At 36.4% G+C, this 21,242-nt stretch overlaps 1 protein-coding gene across 5 annotated transcripts in view; it reads left to right on the forward strand.

Annotated features, from left to right (window-relative positions):
- Window positions 1–21,242, forward strand: part of CCDC88A (coiled-coil domain containing 88A) — a 78,969-nt gene that overhangs the window by 31,764 nt on the left and 25,963 nt on the right. For all 5 annotated transcript variants that reach the window (XM_035896069.1, XM_035896074.1, XM_035896081.1 and 2 more), the window contains exons 9-19: window positions 3,186–3,267; window positions 3,941–4,099; window positions 5,828–5,974; window positions 7,005–7,149; window positions 7,928–8,112; window positions 10,465–10,602; window positions 13,115–14,185; window positions 14,644–14,771; window positions 18,860–19,001; window positions 19,671–19,847; window positions 20,378–20,539. In XM_035896069.1, coding sequence (XP_035751962.1) covers window positions 3,186–3,267; window positions 3,941–4,099; window positions 5,828–5,974; window positions 7,005–7,149; window positions 7,928–8,112; window positions 10,465–10,602; window positions 13,115–14,185; window positions 14,644–14,771; window positions 18,860–19,001; window positions 19,671–19,847; window positions 20,378–20,539 — 2,536 coding nt within the window. The remainder of the gene's footprint in view (window positions 1–3,185; window positions 3,268–3,940; window positions 4,100–5,827; window positions 5,975–7,004; window positions 7,150–7,927; window positions 8,113–10,464; window positions 10,603–13,114; window positions 14,186–14,643; window positions 14,772–18,859; window positions 19,002–19,670; window positions 19,848–20,377; window positions 20,540–21,242) is intronic.

Consider the following 21,242-nt stretch of genomic DNA (forward strand, 5'->3'; position numbering starts at 1 on the left):
GGTTGCATGGGGCAGGCAGGTAGGGACTGGAAGCAGGAGTTGTGTCCTGACCATTCAAGGATTAGGGACAAAAACGTCCTTTTTAAAAGGATATAGTGCTGTAGTGATTCCTTATCAGCCGCACGATTAAGTTACCTGTTTATTGCTGGAAATATAGTAAGAAATAGTCATCTATGGTTCATTCATGGTTTAGGAGACACTTTAATTTTGTTGCAGATAGGAAAAAAAAAATATCATTAGAATAATCTCCTGGCACCCCCCCCTTCGCTCCTTTCTATGTAAAAAATTCCTTGTCTGCACAATACTTGTTTGTGCATTCTCTTCAGTGCTGTTCTGCTTCTATCTGCCATGGCACTCTACAGAGAAAAATGAAGGAAAGAAAGAAAGAAAATTATGCAAACCAAATTACACTAAATCTCGTGACCTGGATGCAGTGAAACAGACTTTGAGTTTACTGGCAGGAGGTGGTTATTTATGTCTAAGGAATAGTGTAATTTGTGAAATGAGTAAATTCTATAGCTCGGGTCAGTAATGGTTTCTTACAGTTTCCAACTTGCTATGTTCATCCAGTTAAGGGCACGCCGCCTTCTCCCCCTGGTGCTGACCTCTTAGCGAAGGGGTGTATTCCCCTCCTTCACCTCATCAGAGCACTGTGAAAAATCAGTCCCATTATAACAAAAATCTGTGTTTCTTTGTTTTTATATTCTAATGAAAACCTTTTTTATCCCTTCTATTTTATGAAGAAAAGCAATCATCAGTGGGTACTTTGTCTTCATAGTCTAGGAACTGAGCAGTAGTGACGAGTTATTTAAAGAGAACAATAACAGGCCAGTTGAGAATCTGTTTCTCGCTATAGCAATGTGTAATGTTGTTTTAGCAGAGCAAAGGGTGTGCAGTTTGAACTTAAAATACAAATGTTAGATCTGAAGAGATTCTATATATATAGTAACTTGCCCGTAGTTTAGAAACAGCATAAATAAAGATTTTTATTTTTTATTTTTAATCCAGCATATCTCACGGAGACAGGAGACAGGTAAAATTAAATTAAAAGTTGAAGGTAGCATAAGTCACAATTGTCAGCTTGCTGGTCTGCTCTTATCAGAGTCTGTTGATCAGATCATCTCTAGCTGGCTGAATTAGGTATCTGGTTGATTTACTCAGAGGATCCCCTTCCCCCACTACATCTTGGTCTTCATGAAGAATAGAGGACAAAAAGATACGGCTCTTTTTTTTTCTGATGTCTGTATTATTATGTGTCTACTGAAATGAGCCCGCCCAGGATATTCTATAAACAGCTGCACCAAGAAAATTAGTGAAAAAATTGCTGTTATTAGTTTGATTGACAGTTAATAGATAGCCTAAACAGTGAACACTGGTATGTTCTGTATAATTTAGTACAATCCTCTCTAGTCTGTAGCTGAAGCATGCAATTAGGGCAACAGTGATGGCTCGGAACATTTCACATTTTGCACTCTATTTGAATTCAGTTCGTAAATAAATTTCTTTTACGCGTAGCACTATATTTAAAATACTAGACTTTGATAAATTAACTTCTGTCTGTAGCTTTTGATGTTAAATGCTGTATGTATTTGATAAATTTAAAATGAGATTCGTTCCAGAGTTGAAAATACTCAGTTTAAAATGTATTTATAATCTGGTTTTGGCAATGAAGCTTCATATCTGGTTTAGTACGCACTGAAGCTAATACAATTTCATACAAAAGATCTGTAAAGATTATTTTTCTTTGTAGCACCATATACCAACAGTTAAATGCAAAACAGCAATTTGAGGCTTGTAATACAGAAACTCCAGAACTGGAAATTGCACACCTAATTTTCTATATAAAGTCCTGTGTGTTTCTATGTAGAACAATAATATAAGAATAGTTACAGTAATCTAACATAATACAGATTACATCTGTATTTCTTTATGGTTTCTGAACACCCATGTAGAGGGAAAGCTTTGATATCAGCTGTGGACAGTGGTGTTGCAGTGAGCTACACATAGATAAACCCTTGTGTGCTTCTAGGCTGTCAAAGACCTTTCTGAAACAACATATGGTTGCAAAAAGATAATTCGTTGTAAGATTGTCTCATTTTTAAAAACAACTGTTCTAGTTTTGTTTAAAACAAATATGTTTTTTGTTAGTGTGGTTACTTTTAGATTGAATTATACAGTTCAGTCCATCAAAGGTATTATTTAATAAATATTACTATTTATTTCCCCCTTTTCTACTTCTGTTTTGTTTCACACTTGTATTCCAAAATATTAAATAATACAGTAACATGTTTGAATATGCAATATATCTTCTGGGGGCATACAATACTCGATATGGCAGGGTTTTTTCAACAGTGTTTGTTCTGAGGTGCAGTTGAATTTTGAACATTAGGTATTCCATGTCTTTGAGAGAACTAAATATTTCCCTTGCACTTACTCATTGTTTAACGAACTCATTTTTTGAGGATTGAGAAATAAGTGTTAGCTAGAAGTTAAGAATGAGTCCTGTAAGAATTCTATGTCAAATTGGTTTTACTGCAAATCTCTGAGTAGACTAAAACAGACACTGCGTTGTTTCACTAAAATTAAAATTCAGTATGCATTTCATAAGACTATTAAAGGTTATTGAGCAGTATCTTCTTTTAATGAGGAAAGTCACCTGAAAACCTTAATTCTTCTCTGTAAGGGAGAGAAAAATGACAAAAGCATAAAAGTGCTTTTAAAATCACCTTTACCTGATCTGTGGCAGGATGCAACAGTGGGCATTGTCTGGTTCTCCTGGAAAATATTTGGACCTTTTGAATGTATATTTTGAAATTATTCTAAGTTTGCTTTTGGATGTGGATCTCCTGATACACATTCACATGTATTGTCTGGGTTGGGTTTTTTTTACAAAAAAAATTGCTTATTACACCCTAATGTTTTCTGCCCCACCTAACTGGGAGATCTTAGTGAACAATTTAAAGGACTACAAAAAATCTGACCAAATTTAAAAGATTAGATGCAGACTAAAACCTAAAGAATACCTAAAGCATAATGGCATACCTAAGTTTTACACTCTGATGTCCGTGAAATTCTGGATTAAATAAGGGAAGTCTCATGAATCTCACTATTTTGTTCTCAAACAAGATGATAATAATCAAGTTTTGCAGACATACTTAACTGTGGTTTGTGTTTTGTCTTTTAAGTGAGGAAAAGACTGAGCAGTTGCTTGACTGCAAACAGGAACTTGAACAGATGGAAGCTGAACTGAAGAGACTTCAGCAAGAGGTACGGGTTTTGTAAAACTATTGTTTAAAGTGGACAAAAAAAATTGCCACCCCTAGAATTACTATTTTTTTGTTTTGTTTTTTTTTTAAATTAGGAAGTATGCTTTCATGCATTTTTTTTATTCTGCACTCTGAATGTGGTCTTGTATAATTTATTCCTTTATTTGGTCTAGTATGCTGGGAGAAAATTCTGAGTTAGGCTAGTATTTCTTTAATTTTTCTATTTTCACATTCAGGCAATTTATCACCAACATACCATATGGGTGTACATGCACTCAAGAACAATCCACTCTGATTTTGGCTGGTTTTCTTTATACTTTGAGTCTATGTGTTGATGATGAGGGAAAACATCCGATTCATTTATTATTACGATATGAGTATATAAAATTATTTGGGGTCACTTGAAAATATTATCCGTAAAAGAAATGTGCTGTTCTGAAACTTAAAATTGTGTACACACCTCTCCTTGAAAAGGGCCAGTGCAGTTTTCCTGGAAATACATCATCTGGACTGAGCCTCTAAAATACTATGTTTTTCCTTTTACCTTTCTCAGAATTAATTTATGATACTCCTTTACATTACTCCTGATTTAAATAATGAAGCAGCTATGTAATCCTTCAGCATGCGCTGTCCATTCTTCTTGCCTATAATTTTGGTATTTTCTTATTTTCTAGAATATGAATTTACTCTCAGATGCCCGTTCTGCCAGAGTGTATAGAGATGAATTAGATGCTCTTCGTGAGAAGGCAATTCGAGTTGACAAGCTTGAAAGTGAAGTCAGCCGGTATAAAGAGAGGCTGCATGATATTGAATTCTACAAAGCTAGAGTGGAGGTATGTCAAGGAAAAAAAAAAATACTGAATAACCATTTTTTTGGTTTGCTGTGGTTTACTTCAGAGTTATTTTGATGACTTAAACCTAACTACTTTCCAACTCTGGATCTTTTCTCAATGTTTGACATACTTTAAATAAAATACTGCTGTTCAACTTGACCTCAGTGATAGAGGTCCAGTGCGGTGATTCATGTTCTCAAATTCCCTCAAAGTCATTGGCTGTTACCTAGATATGATGTAATAGTTTAGCATACACGGGTCTGTTGGAAAAATCAGGTACTGTGAGTGGTGAGCATTATCATCAGCCTGCCCGCGAATGAGGGAACCTTTGTGAACTATTTGAAAATCATCTTACATGAATGGCTTTATAAACTGTGTATACCTACTACAGAGTAGTATAGAGGGACTGAAAGCATATGATTAAAAAAATTGGTAAAGGAAAAGAGAATAGTGTATGGGATTTGAAAACAGCGGAAATTTCATTTTCATAGAATGTTTAAGCTAGTAAAAAACCTAAAATTTGTTTACATCTTTCATAGCTTGTAAACTGTCTGATTTTTCAAGCATGCTTGAATAGAGACAGATGTTAATTAGTTGGTTGGTTTTGCTTCATAATAATAAGTTAACTTAATATTTGTGTAGGGAGGAGTATGAAGGGTAAATATTTGTATGTTATATTCACTGATCTTTTTTCAGATTTTGCAGCTGACTGTATGCTGAAGTTTGAAAAGTTTTGCCTTTATATCATGAGTAAAATTGCCAATTATATGTTTTTACATATTATTATTTTCATCAGATGCCATTAGAAAAAAAATCCTCTATGTACATAAGCTAAAGCTGTTTAGGACCTTTGAATATGGCTGGTTGTGTTTCAAGAATGCAGTTGCATTTTCAGCATCGCGTGCTGACTTTGGGCTTAAGTAAGTTTGCCTGATGGCCTGTAAACCCAATTATGGACTGTAGAAAATTATTCTCTTAAGTTTTATTCTCCGTTTCCTGCAACCCAAACATCAGGGAGTTCAATCTGATAATAAGATAAATTGTGGACTGAAAGTAGCATCTACATCCATCTCCCGTCTCTGACAGTGGCCAATAGTAGATGCTTAGAGGGGAGTGAAAGAACAGGGCAAGCACTTGGTGATCCTTTCCTGTTGTGCTCCCCCAGCCTCCAGCAGTCTCTGCTCAGGGAAATTGTACTCAGAGGTGGTACTCCTGAGCTTTTTGGCCCTCTCTTGCATGAATTAGGTAACTTCTCAACACGTGTAAGCCTTTTCACCTACACGATCATGCAGCAATATGCTCCACAATTCAGTTACATGTGAAATACTACTTATTTCTGGTTTGAGTCTGACACACGTCATTTTTATTTGATGTCAGCCTTTTACTTAGCTATAGTCCATATACATGCTATACATCTTTCCAGATCACATCTCAAATCACAGAGATATTTATGGTTTGATTGTAATTATGAACACCTTATTTATTCTTAATGTTTTAGGGACTGTTTCATTTCTCTTACGTAAAATTTTCTTTTCCTGAAAATTGCATAAGTTAGCTACATGATACTGCTGTAAATTTCTTTTTTATAAAAAGTCTGTTACAACTTCCAAATGAATGTTTTGGCATTAGAGAAACATTTCTAAAACTAGTTACGAGGTGTATCAAAGTTTGTATGAATACGGAAATACTTCTGTTGTGAGAGGTTTTTTTGTTGCTTAATTCTTGCAGGAGTTAAAGGAAGACAATCAAGTGTTGCTAGAAACAAAGACAATGTTGGAAGATCAATTAGAGGGGACCCGAGCCCGTTCTGATAAATTACATGAGTTAGAAAAAGAGAATCTACAACTAAAAGCTAAATTACATGATATGGAGATGGTAAGTGTAAATGGAGGGTGGCAAAGACAACTGACATGCATTGAATTTCATTTCTATTTTTAATAAAAGAGCTTCCGGTCAAAAAGTGAGGGAAAGGAGGAAGGTATGTCTTGATTTACTAACACTTTTCAGATGCGGTTTCCTGCAATAGCTTTGGTTCTGCCTAGGGAAGGAGAAACTCCCAACGGCAGGACTCTTCTGAAAGGCAGTACAGTGTTTAATTGGATAGCTAATATATGATGATAAGAAATACAGAGACTCATTAGTAAGAATGATAGGATCAATTTTTTTGTGTGTGAAGATAAGTCTGTTGTCACTTAAATACTTATTCATATTTCAAATTCTGGCAACATAGTAACATACTTATTCAGAAGGTTATTCCCAAAATAATTTCTGTTTTTAACCAGTTCTTCTCCAGAAAGTAAATACTCTAAAATACAAAGTAATAACTTGGCTGGGTGGTTTTGATTTGTTTGTTTTCCGTAAGGTGTGACAGGTTATTGCTTTCTGTTTACTTCTGTTTTCTGCAAAATGTTGAGAGTTGCAGCTGCAACTTACTCCTGTTAAAGTAGCATGTGAGGGGAGAGGGGTTTATAAAGAGCTAGGTGAGACACTCATCATGGACCCAGTTCTGTTACAGCTTTTTGCATCAAAGTAGTCTTATGACAGTTTAGAGAAGGTAAAATTTTGCTTCTCTGTCCATTTGGTTTTTTTGTCTGTGCTACCAAGCTGTGCGTATTATTTAGAATTTCTTTCCTGATATTTGGAGAGAAGTGAACTTTGAAAAGAGTAAGTAGTCATTGCCATAGGTTATGATGAGAAGAGGTTCTTCTCTGCATATTTTTCTTCGCTGGTTGTTACATTTCTCTTCTAAGGTCTCCATACTTTCATCTCTTCCTCCCCGTCTCACTGTGTATTAGCAAATCAGAGAACGCGCTTTGCATTTCTCTGTGGTATACTAGATACTAAAATATTTTCCACACGTTGAGACACATGGTTTTCTAACATTACATGTGACATAATTTTTAAGGAGCGTGATATGGACAGAAAGAAGATTGAGGAACTCATGGAGGAAAATATGACTCTAGAAATGGCTCAGAAACAAAGTATGGATGAATCATTGCATCTTGGCTGGGAACTTGAACAGATTAATAGGACTACTGAACTTTCTGAAGGTAAACATAGTAATACTTGCAAACTGGTAAAACAGAAAAATTGAAAGCTCAGAGGCTGGACAGCATTAGGAAATTACAGGTCCTTATTTCTAAAATACAGAGTCTTTTGTCCTCTGAAGAGATGCGACAGTTTGGGGTTTTTGTTGTTTTGTTTTCTTTTGTTGAGTTTTGGGGGTTTTGTTGTTTGGTTAGTTGTTTGGTTTTTTTTTTTACTCATTCCCATGTATCCGTGGAGATACAGCCTACGTGAATTCTTGTGATTCTTGTTCAGTTAAACAGAGGTGTAAAACCCATAAGTACCTTGGAGTTACATTGTCTTGCCATTCAGATTTGTATAATCTGTATCATATCATGAGTCGTCTTGCTGTGCTGTTCTCAAAGTTAAGAAAGATTTTTTTAAGGCTTCTCAGAATAATTGTTTGCAGAGGTATAGCTGTGGCAAAAGTTTTGGTTCTTCCGATATAGCGTGCTTGGTCGTACGCTGGATGCCATACAAAGGATTTGTGGAAATTTAGAGAGAGATCGTCAGGTGCAGGAAACAAATCTCTGGTGTGAGTAGGAACTGTAGGATGAGTAGAACATTTCCTTTTATCCATCTGCAGTGTTATCTGTTGGGTGAGGAGGATGGGTGATTAATCCTAACTAGCTCTATTCACCAGCAAGGCATTGGAGGACCATCAAAGATTTCTAAATCCTCTAAGTCTAAAAATGCAAAGTCTTAAGAACTCCAGGTAATGAGTAATCTTTTTTTTTTTTAAATGGTGTTTTTCTTTTACAGTGCCACAGAAATCACTTGGTCATGAAGTAAATGAACTGACATCAAGCAGATTACTGAAGCTGGAAATGGAAAACCAAAGTTTGCTGAAGACAGTGGAAGAACTACAAAGTGCAGTGGGTTCTGTAGAAGGCAGTAGTTCCAGGATTCTGAAAATGGAAAAAGAAAACCAAAGGCTTGGCAAAAAGGTAATTTTCAGTGTATGAGTTGCCTAACATTTGGTACAAAAGGTAATTTTACAAATTGCTGTTATTTTGGGTAAAGTATTACTAGGGTCTAAACAGTGATACGGTGTGTGTAGTTTATGGTAAAAAAGAAAACCACCTCAGAGAGGATTTTCTCTTCTTTAATTATACCTTTTTATTGATGTAAGAATGTGACCATTTGATTCAGAAAGGTCTTCTACCAATGAGGGGGAAAAATAGGTTAATATTTGGGATGTAATGAGTAATGAAAGTGTTTTATGATACTTGAGAACATTTATTTAAATTTTTGTAATTAAGCAAGGGAAAGTGTGTGTACATAGGTGAAGACTGACAGATAAGTCTAAGCAGGAAACTTGGTCATGTGTCCTTATTCATAACAGAGAAAGAGATGGGCCAAGGAATTGATGAGCAAATGAATGAGAGGAGTTGTCAGATGTATCTGTGCTGATCTACAATATTTTACTCTCTAAATTATGTATATCAAATAGAGTAATTCAGACAGTGATACTTATAAAGAACAGAGATTGAAAAAAAACGCCAGGACTAATTACAGTGGAGTGAAATGGCTGAAGCTTCTGAAATATCTGCTGAAGTAAAAGCTATTTCAGATGTTACACTATTCTTAGAGTGGGTAAGAGATAATTAAAAAAAAATTGAAAGAAATCCCTACTGTATTGCATGCTTTTTCTGATGTCTTAACAATATGGTATTTTTTGCAGCAGCCTGTGTGCTGCTTTGAGTTTCTGTATGGTACCAGAAAGAGAGCTAGGAGGGTACAAAAGAAAGGAATAGGTATAAGCAGCAAGAAGTAGTGGGTCCTTGTGGTTGTCTGACTCTGTTCTTACCACTTTGGATGGCTGGCGACGTCCCTTTTCTCACTTGCCCCTAAAAGCAATGCTCTGAACAGTGATCAGCAAAAAGCGTGAAATTTAATAAAATGTCTGTTCTGACTCCTGTATACCTCGTCTACCTCTATCTGGGCACACTTTCTCTTCAAACAAACCGCTGATAGAGAGTCTTACAAATACGAGATACAGTGACCACAGGAACTCCACTCCCAGGGCCCAGCTGGCGGTTGGACGGGCGATGGATGAATTGGGTTCCCAGACGGAGGCTGACTGAATCACACAGAATCACAGAATGGCAAGGGTTGGAAGGGACCTTGGGAGATCACCCAGTCCAACCCCCCTGCTAAAGCAGGCTCTCCTAGAGCATTCTACACAGGGCTTCGTCCAGGCGGGCTTTGAGTATCTCCAGAGAAGGAGACTCCACAGCCCCCCTGGGCAGCCTGGGCCAGTGCTGGGCAGACTGCATCCCTGCTGGGGTGATGGAGCCAGTTACCTTCTCCTTTGCAACAGCCAATGAAAGTGCCAATAGCCCTGTAAAACGTGCGTTGGTCTGCTAAGTAAAGGACCAGGAAAATCTGAATTTGAGAGGAAGCGGGAGAGGGAAACCAGAAGTGGTCAAACATTAGTTAGTCTCATCCTAAAAGAAAGATTTAATTCAGGTACTGACCTAATTGATACCATGTTTTTTGTATATTTCCAGTCAAGGAATCAGTTCATGGAGGAACAAATTCCATTCTACTATCTGTTTGTGATTTTATTTCTCAGTGTTATTTAGCAGCAATTTAATGTAGAATTCAGACAACTTGTTTCTAAAAGTATCCCCCCGCCTGGGGTCTGAGTTATGTCTGGACTGGTCTAGGATTGGGGAATGTGGACAGTGGAATTGACAGAGAATATAAATGTTCCAGCCGATGATTGTTTAAAAATACAATGTGTATGTTGCTTCTAAGTAACTAATTATAGCTTAGATGTGACAGAAAAATCACACTTGGTTATTTTCACTCGTAAATAGTTTTGCTGTCTGGCAACATTAAGACAGTTGGAGCCATTTGGCAAAACAAACCTATGTATTTAATTTCCAGGGAATCCATCATAAGTATCTCTTGAACTAGTTAAGTAATAGCAAACAACATTCGACCCGCGTAAGCTAAAAGGGACTTGGAGGAGCAGTATAAATCTCACTAAAATGGAATTTTAAAAGAAAAAAAGATGCTTGGGAAAACATCCAGAGCCTAATAAAATCTGAACAATTTTTTTAATGCAAAAGTACTTCAGGAATATAATCTGCTGAACTAGGGAGAAAATTCTGGCGGAAGTAAACTTACCCCTAGAAGAGGTGAATTGTTTCAGATAAAGAATAGAAAATACCATTTTATTCTTTCCTTTAACCTTCTTTATTAATTTCTGTAATAGTACCTTCAACCCAGCTAAGAGTAATACTATTGCCATTTTTAAGCACATGTAATATTTATTTCTTTTTCCCTAGCTTGAAGAGCTAGAGAATGAAATTAGCCAAGAGAAACAAAGTCTTCAGAACAGTCAAAATTTGAGTAAAGATTTGATGAAAGAAAAAGCACAGCTTGAAAAGACACTTGAAGCACTTCGAGAAAACTCAGAGCGACAAGTGAGTAGCAGAATCAAAAGTCTTAAGGCTGCATTGTACTTTACTGTTCTCCTTTTGTACTTTTTTGCAGGCATAAAGGGATTGTAAATGTAGCAGATTTGGCAGAAGCACATATCTGCTGCAAAATAGCTTGTCTGAGGCCTGCAGCCGGTGAGAGGCATGACTCATTTTTAGCTGAGGCTCTACTGTTAGTTTTAGAACTTTTTAGTGTTTTGTAATGCTTCCGTGGCTTTCATGGGCTGTGTGTTTGCTATAGTTGTTTAGAGGGTGTAGCTCAGCAAAAAGAGAAAATTGGGAACTTTGGAGGTAAGTCAGACACCTCTCAATGGAGGAGAACGGGTTCCAGGCAGCTGGTCAGTGTTTGAAGTAGCATCGGAGTATTAATGAGAATTACAGCAGCCTGTCCCTCAAAGGGACCTGACAGAGACCAGCGTAGCAGAGCCGGTCTGCTGCTCCACTGCTGACTCTGTTCCTCCTGTGTCGCTCACAGCCTTGTTTATCGGGAGTAGGAACCATCATACCCACCTTCACAGTACTCCCCTATACTGGACTGTTTTCTAGCTGTGACTTGCAGGTGGATAGCAGAATTTATTTTTGGTTGCCAGAAACTGGCATCTGGGTCTTGGTAAAAGATTCGAGCTGTATTTGGGAGGGTACTGAATGTCACTGACGTATCTGTATCTTACGGGTGCTGACACCTTCTAAAGGTCTTTGCAGAGCAATTCAGAGGACCTGTGGAAGGTTGCCACTCGGAGATGAGTTGTGGAAAATTCTGGAAATCCCATATTTAGTAATCAAGTCCTTCAGAATTAGAACTGTGGTTATCGTTATAAATTTCACTGATAATGTCTTGATGAGATTTAAATTGAACAAAAAAAGTCAAGGGTATAGTATTTTGGAATACAGAATATAGTATTTAAAAAATCCTGAAAATTTTTAAAGGCCCGATTTAATCAGTAAATGAAATTCCAGGCAGAAAAAGTAAAAAAAAAAAATAAAAAAAATGAAAAAAATCTTAGCATTGAAGCTTTACTTTCTTTAACAGAAAATATTCCAGTTTGTCTTGTTTAGAAGTGTTCGTTGTTATAATAATTGATTTATACATTGTATTAGAAGTGTACTCTAGGGGAAAAAAGGACTAAAACTTTTTGGAATAGGTCCCAATTCAACCATCAGGGATACGTATATTGTTTTAAACGTGTTGGAGTAGGACTGACATTTCAGTGGGACTGTTTCTGCTTAAAAATAATACACTTAGGAGCTGTGATGGGTTAGCAGCCTCTTTCATGTCTTTTACAAATCTTATGCTGAAACTTACTGTAGTCAACTGTACAAGGTTTGTTTGATTTCATCAAAAATCGTGGAGGTATTAATCATGATTTTTGTTGAGTTTGGATTATAGAAGCAGAATTCATGGAAAGTAACTATGCCTGTTCAGAAACATACCAGGTTACGTAAAGAAGTGTTACAAAGTTGTGGTTTTAGCCACCTGTTAATTAGTTTCTCATTAATCGTTTCAGAACAGTTTGTCGTTGCTGGGAATGGAGCCGTAGATCCTGTAATTAATACTTACATTCAGACTTAAATATGAAAGAACAGTCTATAATTTTGTCAGTCTGTTTTTCATTGCAACTAGCACTTTTGCTTTTCTCCAAAACAGTTTATTGTTGAAACACCCGTTATGCTATGTTATTAGTGTATTCTTAAATACTGACCTAAACAATTTTGTGGATTTTGCTGTCTGTCGTTACATACCCAGATAATTTCAAATGATTTGGAGTAACTGAAAAAGTCAAGATATACTAAAAATTAGGATGTAAATGCTGCCTTTGTCCTTGAAGTAGATCTGGGAATATGTTACCTAAGAAAATAATTCAGTTCTAATATGGTTTACTTTCTCTGGAAGCTGTTTTGGAACAGCATGTCCAAGGGTTCTTTTAACTCAAAAATTAATGTAACTTTGCTGTGTTTCTTCCCAAAATGTTATTGACTGTGATCAGGATGCCCTCATATCCCCCAGATCACCTCTGTTTTTTTCCCAAGTGAAATAAAGACACGTTTGCGGCTCCCATACCTCCCTCCATCTTGAGTTTGGTTTAGAACTGGACCGCAGTCTTGTTCTTTGTAGACACGCATCTCTGGAAACTAGAGTTTAAGAAAAATAATCTAAAATCTGGGTAAATTAAATGAAGCTAAGAAATAGATACAGCTTTGTTTTGGTTTGTCCTTCATTAGTTTTATTTTTCTGTTACCTACTAATATCCAAGAGGAAGATATTTTAAGACTCACTTTGACTGACTTTGTCAGACTTCCACCTGTGTACATACACAATATTTGCAATGCTGCAAATAAATACCAGTACAGATTTTTTTTTTAAACTTAAAATAAAAGGGAAATAAGATGTAACATAAATAAAAGGGAAATATGATGTGATGTTAATAGCTTTCAGCTTATATATGGAAGTAATTGCTTGTTGGCTTACCAGAATTTACGATTTTTCCCTCCCAATTAGATTAAGCTATTAGAACAAGAAAATGAACACTTGAATCAAACCGTAGCTTCTCTGAGACAACGCTCACAAATCAGTGCTGAAGCGAGAATGAAAGAAATTGAAAAAGAAAATAAAATCCTTCATGAGTCTATTAAAGAGACCAGCAGTAAGTTAAATAAGATTGAATTTGAAAAAAAGCAAGTCAGGAAAGAACTGGAACACTACAAAGAGAAAGGGGAGAGAGCAGAAGAGCTCGAGAATGAGGTGCATCATTTGGAGAAGGAAAATGAATTATTACAGAAAAAAATTACTAACTTAAAAATCACTTGTGAGAAGATTGAGGCCTTAGAACAAGAAAACTCAGACCTGGAAATGGAAAACAGAAAACTCAAAAAAACTTTGGATAGCCTAAAAAATCTCACTTTTCAATTAGAATCCTTAGAAAAGGAGAATTCACAACTCGATGAAGAAAATTTGGAATTAAGAAGAACAATTGAATCCTTGAAGTGTACGAGCATTAAAGTGGCGCAATTACAACTGGAAAATAAGGAACTGGAGAGTGAAAAGGAGCAACTTAAAAAAAGCCTTGAACTCATGAAAGCCTCATTCAAGAAAACTGAACGCTTGGAAGTCAGCTACCAAGGCCTGGACACAGAAAACCAAAGGCTACAGAAAGCCCTTGAAAACAGCAATAAGAAGATTCAGCAATTAGAAAGTGAATTACAAGATTTGGAGTCTGAAAATCAGACTCTGCAAAAGAACTTAGAGGAGTTAAAAATCTCTAGTAAGCGCCTAGAGCAATTGGAAAAGGAGAATAAGCTGTTAGAACAAGAGACTTCTCAACTGGAAAAAGATAAGAAGCAGCTAGAAAAAGAAAATAAAAGGCTTCGACAACAAGCAGAAATTAAAGATAATACTTTAGAAGAAAACAATGTAAAAATTAGTAATCTGGAAAAGGAAAATAAATCTCTATTTAAAGAAATAGTTGTATATAAAGAGTCATGTGTACGCCTGAAAGAACTAGAAAAAGAAAATAAAGAACTCGTGAAAAGAGCTACAATTGACAAGAAAACCCTTGTCACTTTGCGAGAGGTAAACACAAATTAGTTATCATTCTCATCATAGTCTGTTTGTAATGTAGAGAAATTGTATCTGTATTTTTGAAAAAAAATAAAAATCATGCTTTAATCTGAATACTATTCCACTGAATTGTGTAAGGTTGCTCACGGACTGTCGTGGAGCCTTTGTTAAATAAACGTTGTTCAGATTCTTCATGTCGGTATTTGTTCTGGCCAAACATTGTAATGTTCAAGTCCAAATTTGAAAGAGAAGTTCTACAGAAAGGGAGGGAGTAAACAGCTACAGCGAAATCATATTCTCATTAACAGTGTAATGTCTGATGTGGCTGAAAGCTAACAAGTGGAAGGAAAGGAGAGTTAATGTTGGATTATTCAAGTCATGTAGTAATAAAAGACTCTTGCCTCGGCACTTCTAGAATTAAGCCTACGTTATTTGTATGCTAACACTGACTGTAATTTTTTCTGTGTAAGGACTTGGTGAATGAAAAATTGAAGACTCAACAAATGAACAACGATCTAGAAAAGCTTGCCCATGAACTTGAAAAAATAGGCTTAAACAAGGAGCGGCTCTTGCATGATGAACAGAGCAGTGATGACAGGTGAGAATGTCAGGGCCTACCTGGAACAGCGTAGAAATGAGGGTCTTTTTTTATTCATAACGATAAAATGGTTTCACAGGCTGGTTTTGTGCATAGTCATAGATTTTAATAGACCCCAAAATGGAACTTTCTATTCTTTGAAATGAATAAAGTAACTGATGTGCTTTTACATTCAGCTGTCTGTGAAAGTGAGTTGCCACTAAGAAATTTCTTTAAGCATGTCAGTAGATACAGGTAATGTATAATTAAAATGTTTTATGTTCTATTTAGCAGCAGGAACAGGAGAAGTAAAGGATAATAGGCCCAAAGTTGGGGTTTGGGGTTTTTTTTTCCCCTTTTTGACTGCTTGGGTGATAGAAATGTTCTTTATGTTCTTTACACTTTTGTCACGTAACCGTTACCTTAAACTATCTCAAAAAAACCTTTCAACTATTTCCTTCTAATTCTTCCTACCAAAAGGAAACTCTTTGCATTCCCACTTACACAGGCTGGGAAGTATCAATACTCGAGCGTCTCCAAAACTTCGTGCTGGCTCTATCGCTCTACCACACCTGCCATTATAAAGCAGCTGCTATCCTGACATCTGTTTCCTCTACTGTATGTTGTGTTCTGTCTTATCCTGTAGGGATTTAGGGAAAATTGGTGACAGGAGAAAAGCAGGCTAGTGTGGGCTTCTAGCCAAACTTTATTTCACTATGCTATTCAGTTGTGCTCTTTAAAAAAAAAAAAAAAAAAAGAAGAAGAAAAAAAGCTGCTGTCATGATCTGTTATTAAAACTGATTGTCATGAACATGAAGATTGATTTTGGGCCTTCTATATCAAAAGAAAACCAAATTACTTTTTTTTCCTCTTCAGTTTCCCTTCTTTACTGCCAGTGCTCTGTTACTGGTGTGGTGCCAGAATCCTGTAGGGAGAATCTGTTACCACCTCTTGTTTTCTGCTGGTGTCTTTCATCTACCTTTCTCATCTCACAGATGAGGAGTTCTTCTGTCAAAAAAAGTTCTCAGAACTTTCCCTAGTGTGATTTCGTCCTATTTAAGCATTACTGTGTTAGCATACAGTGCATAGTATGCGTTTGGTTTCTCCTTAGGTGAATATACCATACAAAGAAGAACCAATCCTTGAGCTGAGTTGAGGCTTAAACTGCTTAGATGAAGAAGTCCAGATTGAGCAACATTTTTCTAAATCACGTTCTAGATTCCAAGTGGTTGGAGTGAGTGCTCCTGCAAAGGGAGAGAATATTGTTCTGTAAAGATGCAAATCGTACTACATGAAAAGACTTACAAGTCTACTTCTACTTTCCAGACAATGGCACTTGTCCTTTACAAGTGCTCATACTTCTAAAGATCAGATGGTGTGGGTTCACTTCTCATAGGTTAGTTGGTTTGTGATATTACATGCATCATCACTTTGGGCCATACAGTATTAGTGTTTCCTTTGCTTTTTACAGAATGATGTTATAATGGATCTATACATTTTAATTTGGAAGAAAACTTGGAGTTGCATATCTCTGTGGAATGGGGAGTTTTATCCAGCTTTCATTAAATGATAATCTGTAAATGAACTTCTGACATACTTCTGGCACCTGTCATGACCTGTTTAATTTCTTCCTTTGCTTCCAGGTTAGCTGTGTGTGGGAGTTACACAAATAAGTAATTTTCTCTTCGTTCCCGCCATCTTCCCTTAGTGGTCTTCTAACTGCTATTCCTTTTTCAAGGAATCAGTGCACCTTTTCTTGCTGTGTATATATTGTATATTAAGAGCACAGCCCAAAGAGCAGGCTTAAACATTGCATACCAGTTGACCTGCACTTGGCACATGTCTGCTGCTGGTCATGGATCTCTTGTCGTTTGGTACTGCTCAGCTGCACTGTCGTAAGAACAGCTCACACTTAATTCTTCGCAGATTGCCTCGCAGCAGGAGATAATGCCTGTCTAGAAAGGTGTTTATGGCAAACTTGATTGTCCAGCACTGACCATGTGAAAGCACCACAGAAGCAGATGGAGTATTTGACGGTACAAGATACTTGGATATCATGCTGGGTATGATGTGCCTATTCAGGCTGATCTGTGGGGAGGTGTGCAGTAAGCTTTATATCTTGAAGCTGACCCAAAACATTATCTAAAGCCAACCTCTGAGCTCAGGCTTGTGATGAAATAGTTTTAGATGTGAAGGAATTTGGGCTGTGCCACTGTTCGGAGCTTTTTCTCAAACCGGAATGTAGACCTATCTTGAACATCTTCATGTAGAGCTGGATGACTGTGAATGTGGAATATTTGTTTTGAAAATGGTTGGTTTGAAGTTGTGCTCTGCCACTGTCCTACCTTTTCATTATTCTCAACCTTTTCATCCATCCAAAAGGTACCTGGATTGCTTTCTTAATATCTTTAGGTAGGTGAGGCATTAGCAGTTGTTTCACCAGGCCTGTAGAAAGCTAGGTTCATTATGGCCAGAATTATTTCTCAGTGTATTTTTGGTCTGCCCCTCTCATTTTGATGACCGAAATTAAAAATGCACAATTTTTCTCTCCCTGATTGGAGAGAGCTGCTTGTGGGTTTTTTGTTGAATGTTCTTGGTAGCACTTCAGAGTCTTTCTATTGGAGCCTAAGCTGACCGTGTTTGATAAGTTAATTTTGAAGTGTTTTCCATTTTCTATTCTTTTCAAATGGCTGTTGTCTTTAGACAAAAGATTTGTGGCTTTTGATCCTGAATCTGAAATGCCCAAATCTCAGTGATACTAGAAAATTTGTACCATCTTTCATTATTAGGTGTTCAGTTATTAGGTGTTCAAAGGGAAACTGGATATTGGGTCTCTGCTATTAGTCCTTTTCCTTCTTTGTTTCCTACTTAATTGTATAACTTTTTCCTACTTAATTGTATAACTTTTTCCTACTTAATTGTATAACTTTTTCCTACTTAATTGTATAACTTTTTCAGTAACAGAAACTCTTATTTGTAGCTGAAGATATGCTTCGGAGCAAGATGAAACGCTATCTATTCTCTTAGTCATAGACTGCCTACTGTTTCTTAAGTTCCTGAGAATTGCTTGTCATACCTTGCGATCTAGGATTCTCATCCGACGACATGATGCTACTGGACAGTTTTCCACTTATTAATTCTCTTACCATTGGTCTTCTGCTCCAGTTCCTGACTAGGTCTAATGCTGTTGCCCATTCAGGAGTCTCTTGCAATCTATTCTATTCACTAAACCGATAAATTCTTCAGCAGTCAAAATGAAAAAGGGAGATCTTAGTGGTTTATCTTACCCTACTGTGGGGAGAAGTGGGATGTTTTTCAGATTCTGAGCACATGTACAGTGACTGAACTGCTTGAAAGTGATTAATGAGTGTGGTTTGGGGTATTTCCTAATAAGGCTAATAATTCATTAGAATATCCTGCACTGGCAGTTTTCAGGAGATACTGTTCTAAACTGATGTATTCTAAATCTGACCACTTCTCTCCCAGATACATGGTTAGGGTTTTTTAGGTGCCCTACAATATTGTAAATATGGTAAAAAATGGAAGCTTTGCACATCAGGAGTGATAACAGTCTTAAAATATCAGCAGCTGGGCTGAGTGAGCAATTTGCACATTCATGCATCAAATGAGTGCGCACCTGCAAAGTACTATGTTCCGTCTCCTTCCCTAGTGCCTCCTCTTTGTGAGCTGGCAGGAAATGGAAATTGATGAAAATCTTGCTCTCCAAATACTTCACATTCTAATTTAGTTCGGGTCCCTGCTGGATTTGCTGGAGTGGAGCCAGAAGGAAGAGTGCTGTCATCACACATGCACTAATGATCCAAATAAAGCCAGCAACCTACTGGTGTGGCTGAAAGTGGCTTTTTGCATGTCGAATATGTTTTAAAAGAAAGAAGGATTCAGAAATGTTTTTGACTTCCATCTTCTGTTTGGTTTAGACATAGGACCTGATATTAATACTGAGGTGTCTTCATGCTTTTGAATAGAGTCAGCATTCAAGCATTTTTGAATGTAGCTATGAGGCTACTGTTTCAGAACATTTTAGAATTTAAATGCCTCAAATAATTTTATGAAATACAGACTTTTTTGTGTGTGATGTCATTGATCAGTAGGTACAAGCTTTTGGAGTCAAAATTAGAATCTACACTTAAGAAGTCTCTCGAAATAAAAGAAGAAAAGATTGCTGCTCTGGAGGCTCGTTTAGAAGAATCAACAAATTTAAACCAGCAGCTCCGTCAGGAACTTAAAACAGTAAGGAAAAATGACATTTTTTTTTTCTATAAGATTAAATTACTCCTATACCAGCTATTGTTATTTCTACACTTGACCTTTTGTGTAAGACAGCAAAACCCAGGCATTGTTGGGGTATTGTTAAGCAGGACAAAGGTATGATTGCTTCTTAAGACTGCAGTAATACAGGCCCAGTGTTGTAATTGCACGAAAAGTTGTTGATGAGTTTGTTCATTGGTCATTGAATATGTCAGGTGGATAAATAATCTGAAGTTGATTTGATTTGGGATGTCAAAAATACAATTTCTTAGTAAATTACATTTTCTGACCTACCTTGAACAGCCTCAGTGGGCTGGTTAAAGAAAGAAATACGATCTCCATGGTCGTTGTACTTTAATATAAAAGTTGGGGGATACAGTTGAAAGCAGTGAAGTAAAATAGAAAATAGAGGTCTCCTCCTGTTAGACAGGTATGACTATGAGCCCAAGTGTTTGTTATGTTTAAGCTACCAGTATCCATAAATTAGTTGTAGTTAATCTCCCCAAACATACACAGAAAGCAAATTTACAAATACAGTAACATACACATGGTGCTTTCTGTTCTGTGAAAAGTGGTGTGGTCATGTAATAAATCAGGATGTAGAAAATGGAAAATTCTAAAACTAATTTAAGTTGTCCTAAATAATTTCAGGTGAAAAAGAACTATGAAGCTCTCAAGCAAAGACAAGAAGAAGAAAGGATGGTTCAGAATTCTCCCCCAAGAAGCGGAGAAGACAATCAATCTGTCAATAAGTGGGAGAAAGAAAATCAGGAAACTACTAGAGAATTACTGAAAGTTAAAGATAGATTAATTGAAGTAGAAAGGAATGTAAGATGTGTTTTAAATATGCTGATTTTAATTATTTGTTGTGAGCCGTTCCAGCAATACGAATGCGAGTATTGTTAACAAAATATGCAATTTATCACCTAGTTTACATACTGAGCAGAATGTGAATTAAATGTAGCTTATGAAGCAGCTGGATTCTGCACTGACAGATGCTGTAAAGCGCTTGACCAAGATTTAAAAGGAAATGTGGAAACCTGAATTTGCCCTTTTGAATCCACAGATACCTCTTAAATCCCTCTTACATAACCCTTATTTACATGAGCCATAGAGATTTCTCTACTGTTTTTCCATAGGTACGATATTAGTTACCCATTTCTTCAGTCTTAACCCCTAGTGATAATATCACTGTGAGTTACTTTGTTACATAAGGTGATTTACAGTTTTGTTCCACCCTGTAAATCTCTCTGAAGTCACGCTGCTTTGTTTGTTTTGGAGAAACAAGTTTTTTTTCCTGAAGTTCAGTAAAATAGCTATGAACTCCAATTTTCCTTTTTTTTTTTTAATGTTCAAAGAATGCTACACTGCAGGCAGAGAAGCAAGCACTGAAGACCCAATTAAAGCAACTTGAGACACAGAATAGCAATCTTCAGGCTCAGATTCTTGCACTTCAGAGACAAACTGTTTCTCTACAGGAACAAAATACAACTCTACAAACTCAGAATGCCAAGCTGCAGGTAATATTTTCCTATTTTTGCTTTCAAAACCAAGATTAGTTCAGAGCTTTTTCAAATGAAAGCTTTAAAGCTACTGGCAGTAATGTATTGTAAGTCACGTTTCACCTCTGGTACAGATGTGGAAAAGAAAGTAATATGCAAATAATCTGCACTAAAAGCAGTCAAATAATACTTTATTTGCTGATGAGTAATAACATTTCTAGACGTTGGTTTTAATCCTTTGTGTCTGTCCAGTTTAAACTCTTGACTTCAAACTTAGGAGTAGAGTAGATTCTCTTATCCGGTCTTCCAAGCTAATTTTTTTTATTTCCTTTCTTTACTTCTAATTTAGGTCAGGGAAGTAGTGTGTCTAAAGAGACTCTAATAAATTCAGTATTTTGTCTATTTTTATAAACAGAGTTTTTTAAAAAAAAAAGCCATACCTAAGAGGAAAATGAAGGTGTTAGTAAGTACAGAAGATTTGAAAAAATAAAAAAACATTGAAAACTACATCAGCGTGTGAAGATTAGATTCAGAAGCAAAAAAAGGTGATGCATGACCTTGGAAATTATAAAATGGTTGCCCACAGAGTGTTCCAGCTCTTATGGCAAAAATTCAGATGTCGTTCTTCATACTTTCAACAGAGTCATTAAATACATATCTTTTTTTTTTTTCCTCTGATAAATAAAATATTCTTGTTTACGTATCTAATGCTTTTTGGAGC

Source organism: Egretta garzetta, unplaced genomic scaffold, assembly GCF_000687185.1.
Source record: "Egretta garzetta isolate BGI_Z169 unplaced genomic scaffold, ASM68718v1 scaffold200, whole genome shotgun sequence".
Taxonomy (NCBI): Eukaryota; Metazoa; Chordata; class Aves; order Pelecaniformes; family Ardeidae; genus Egretta; species Egretta garzetta.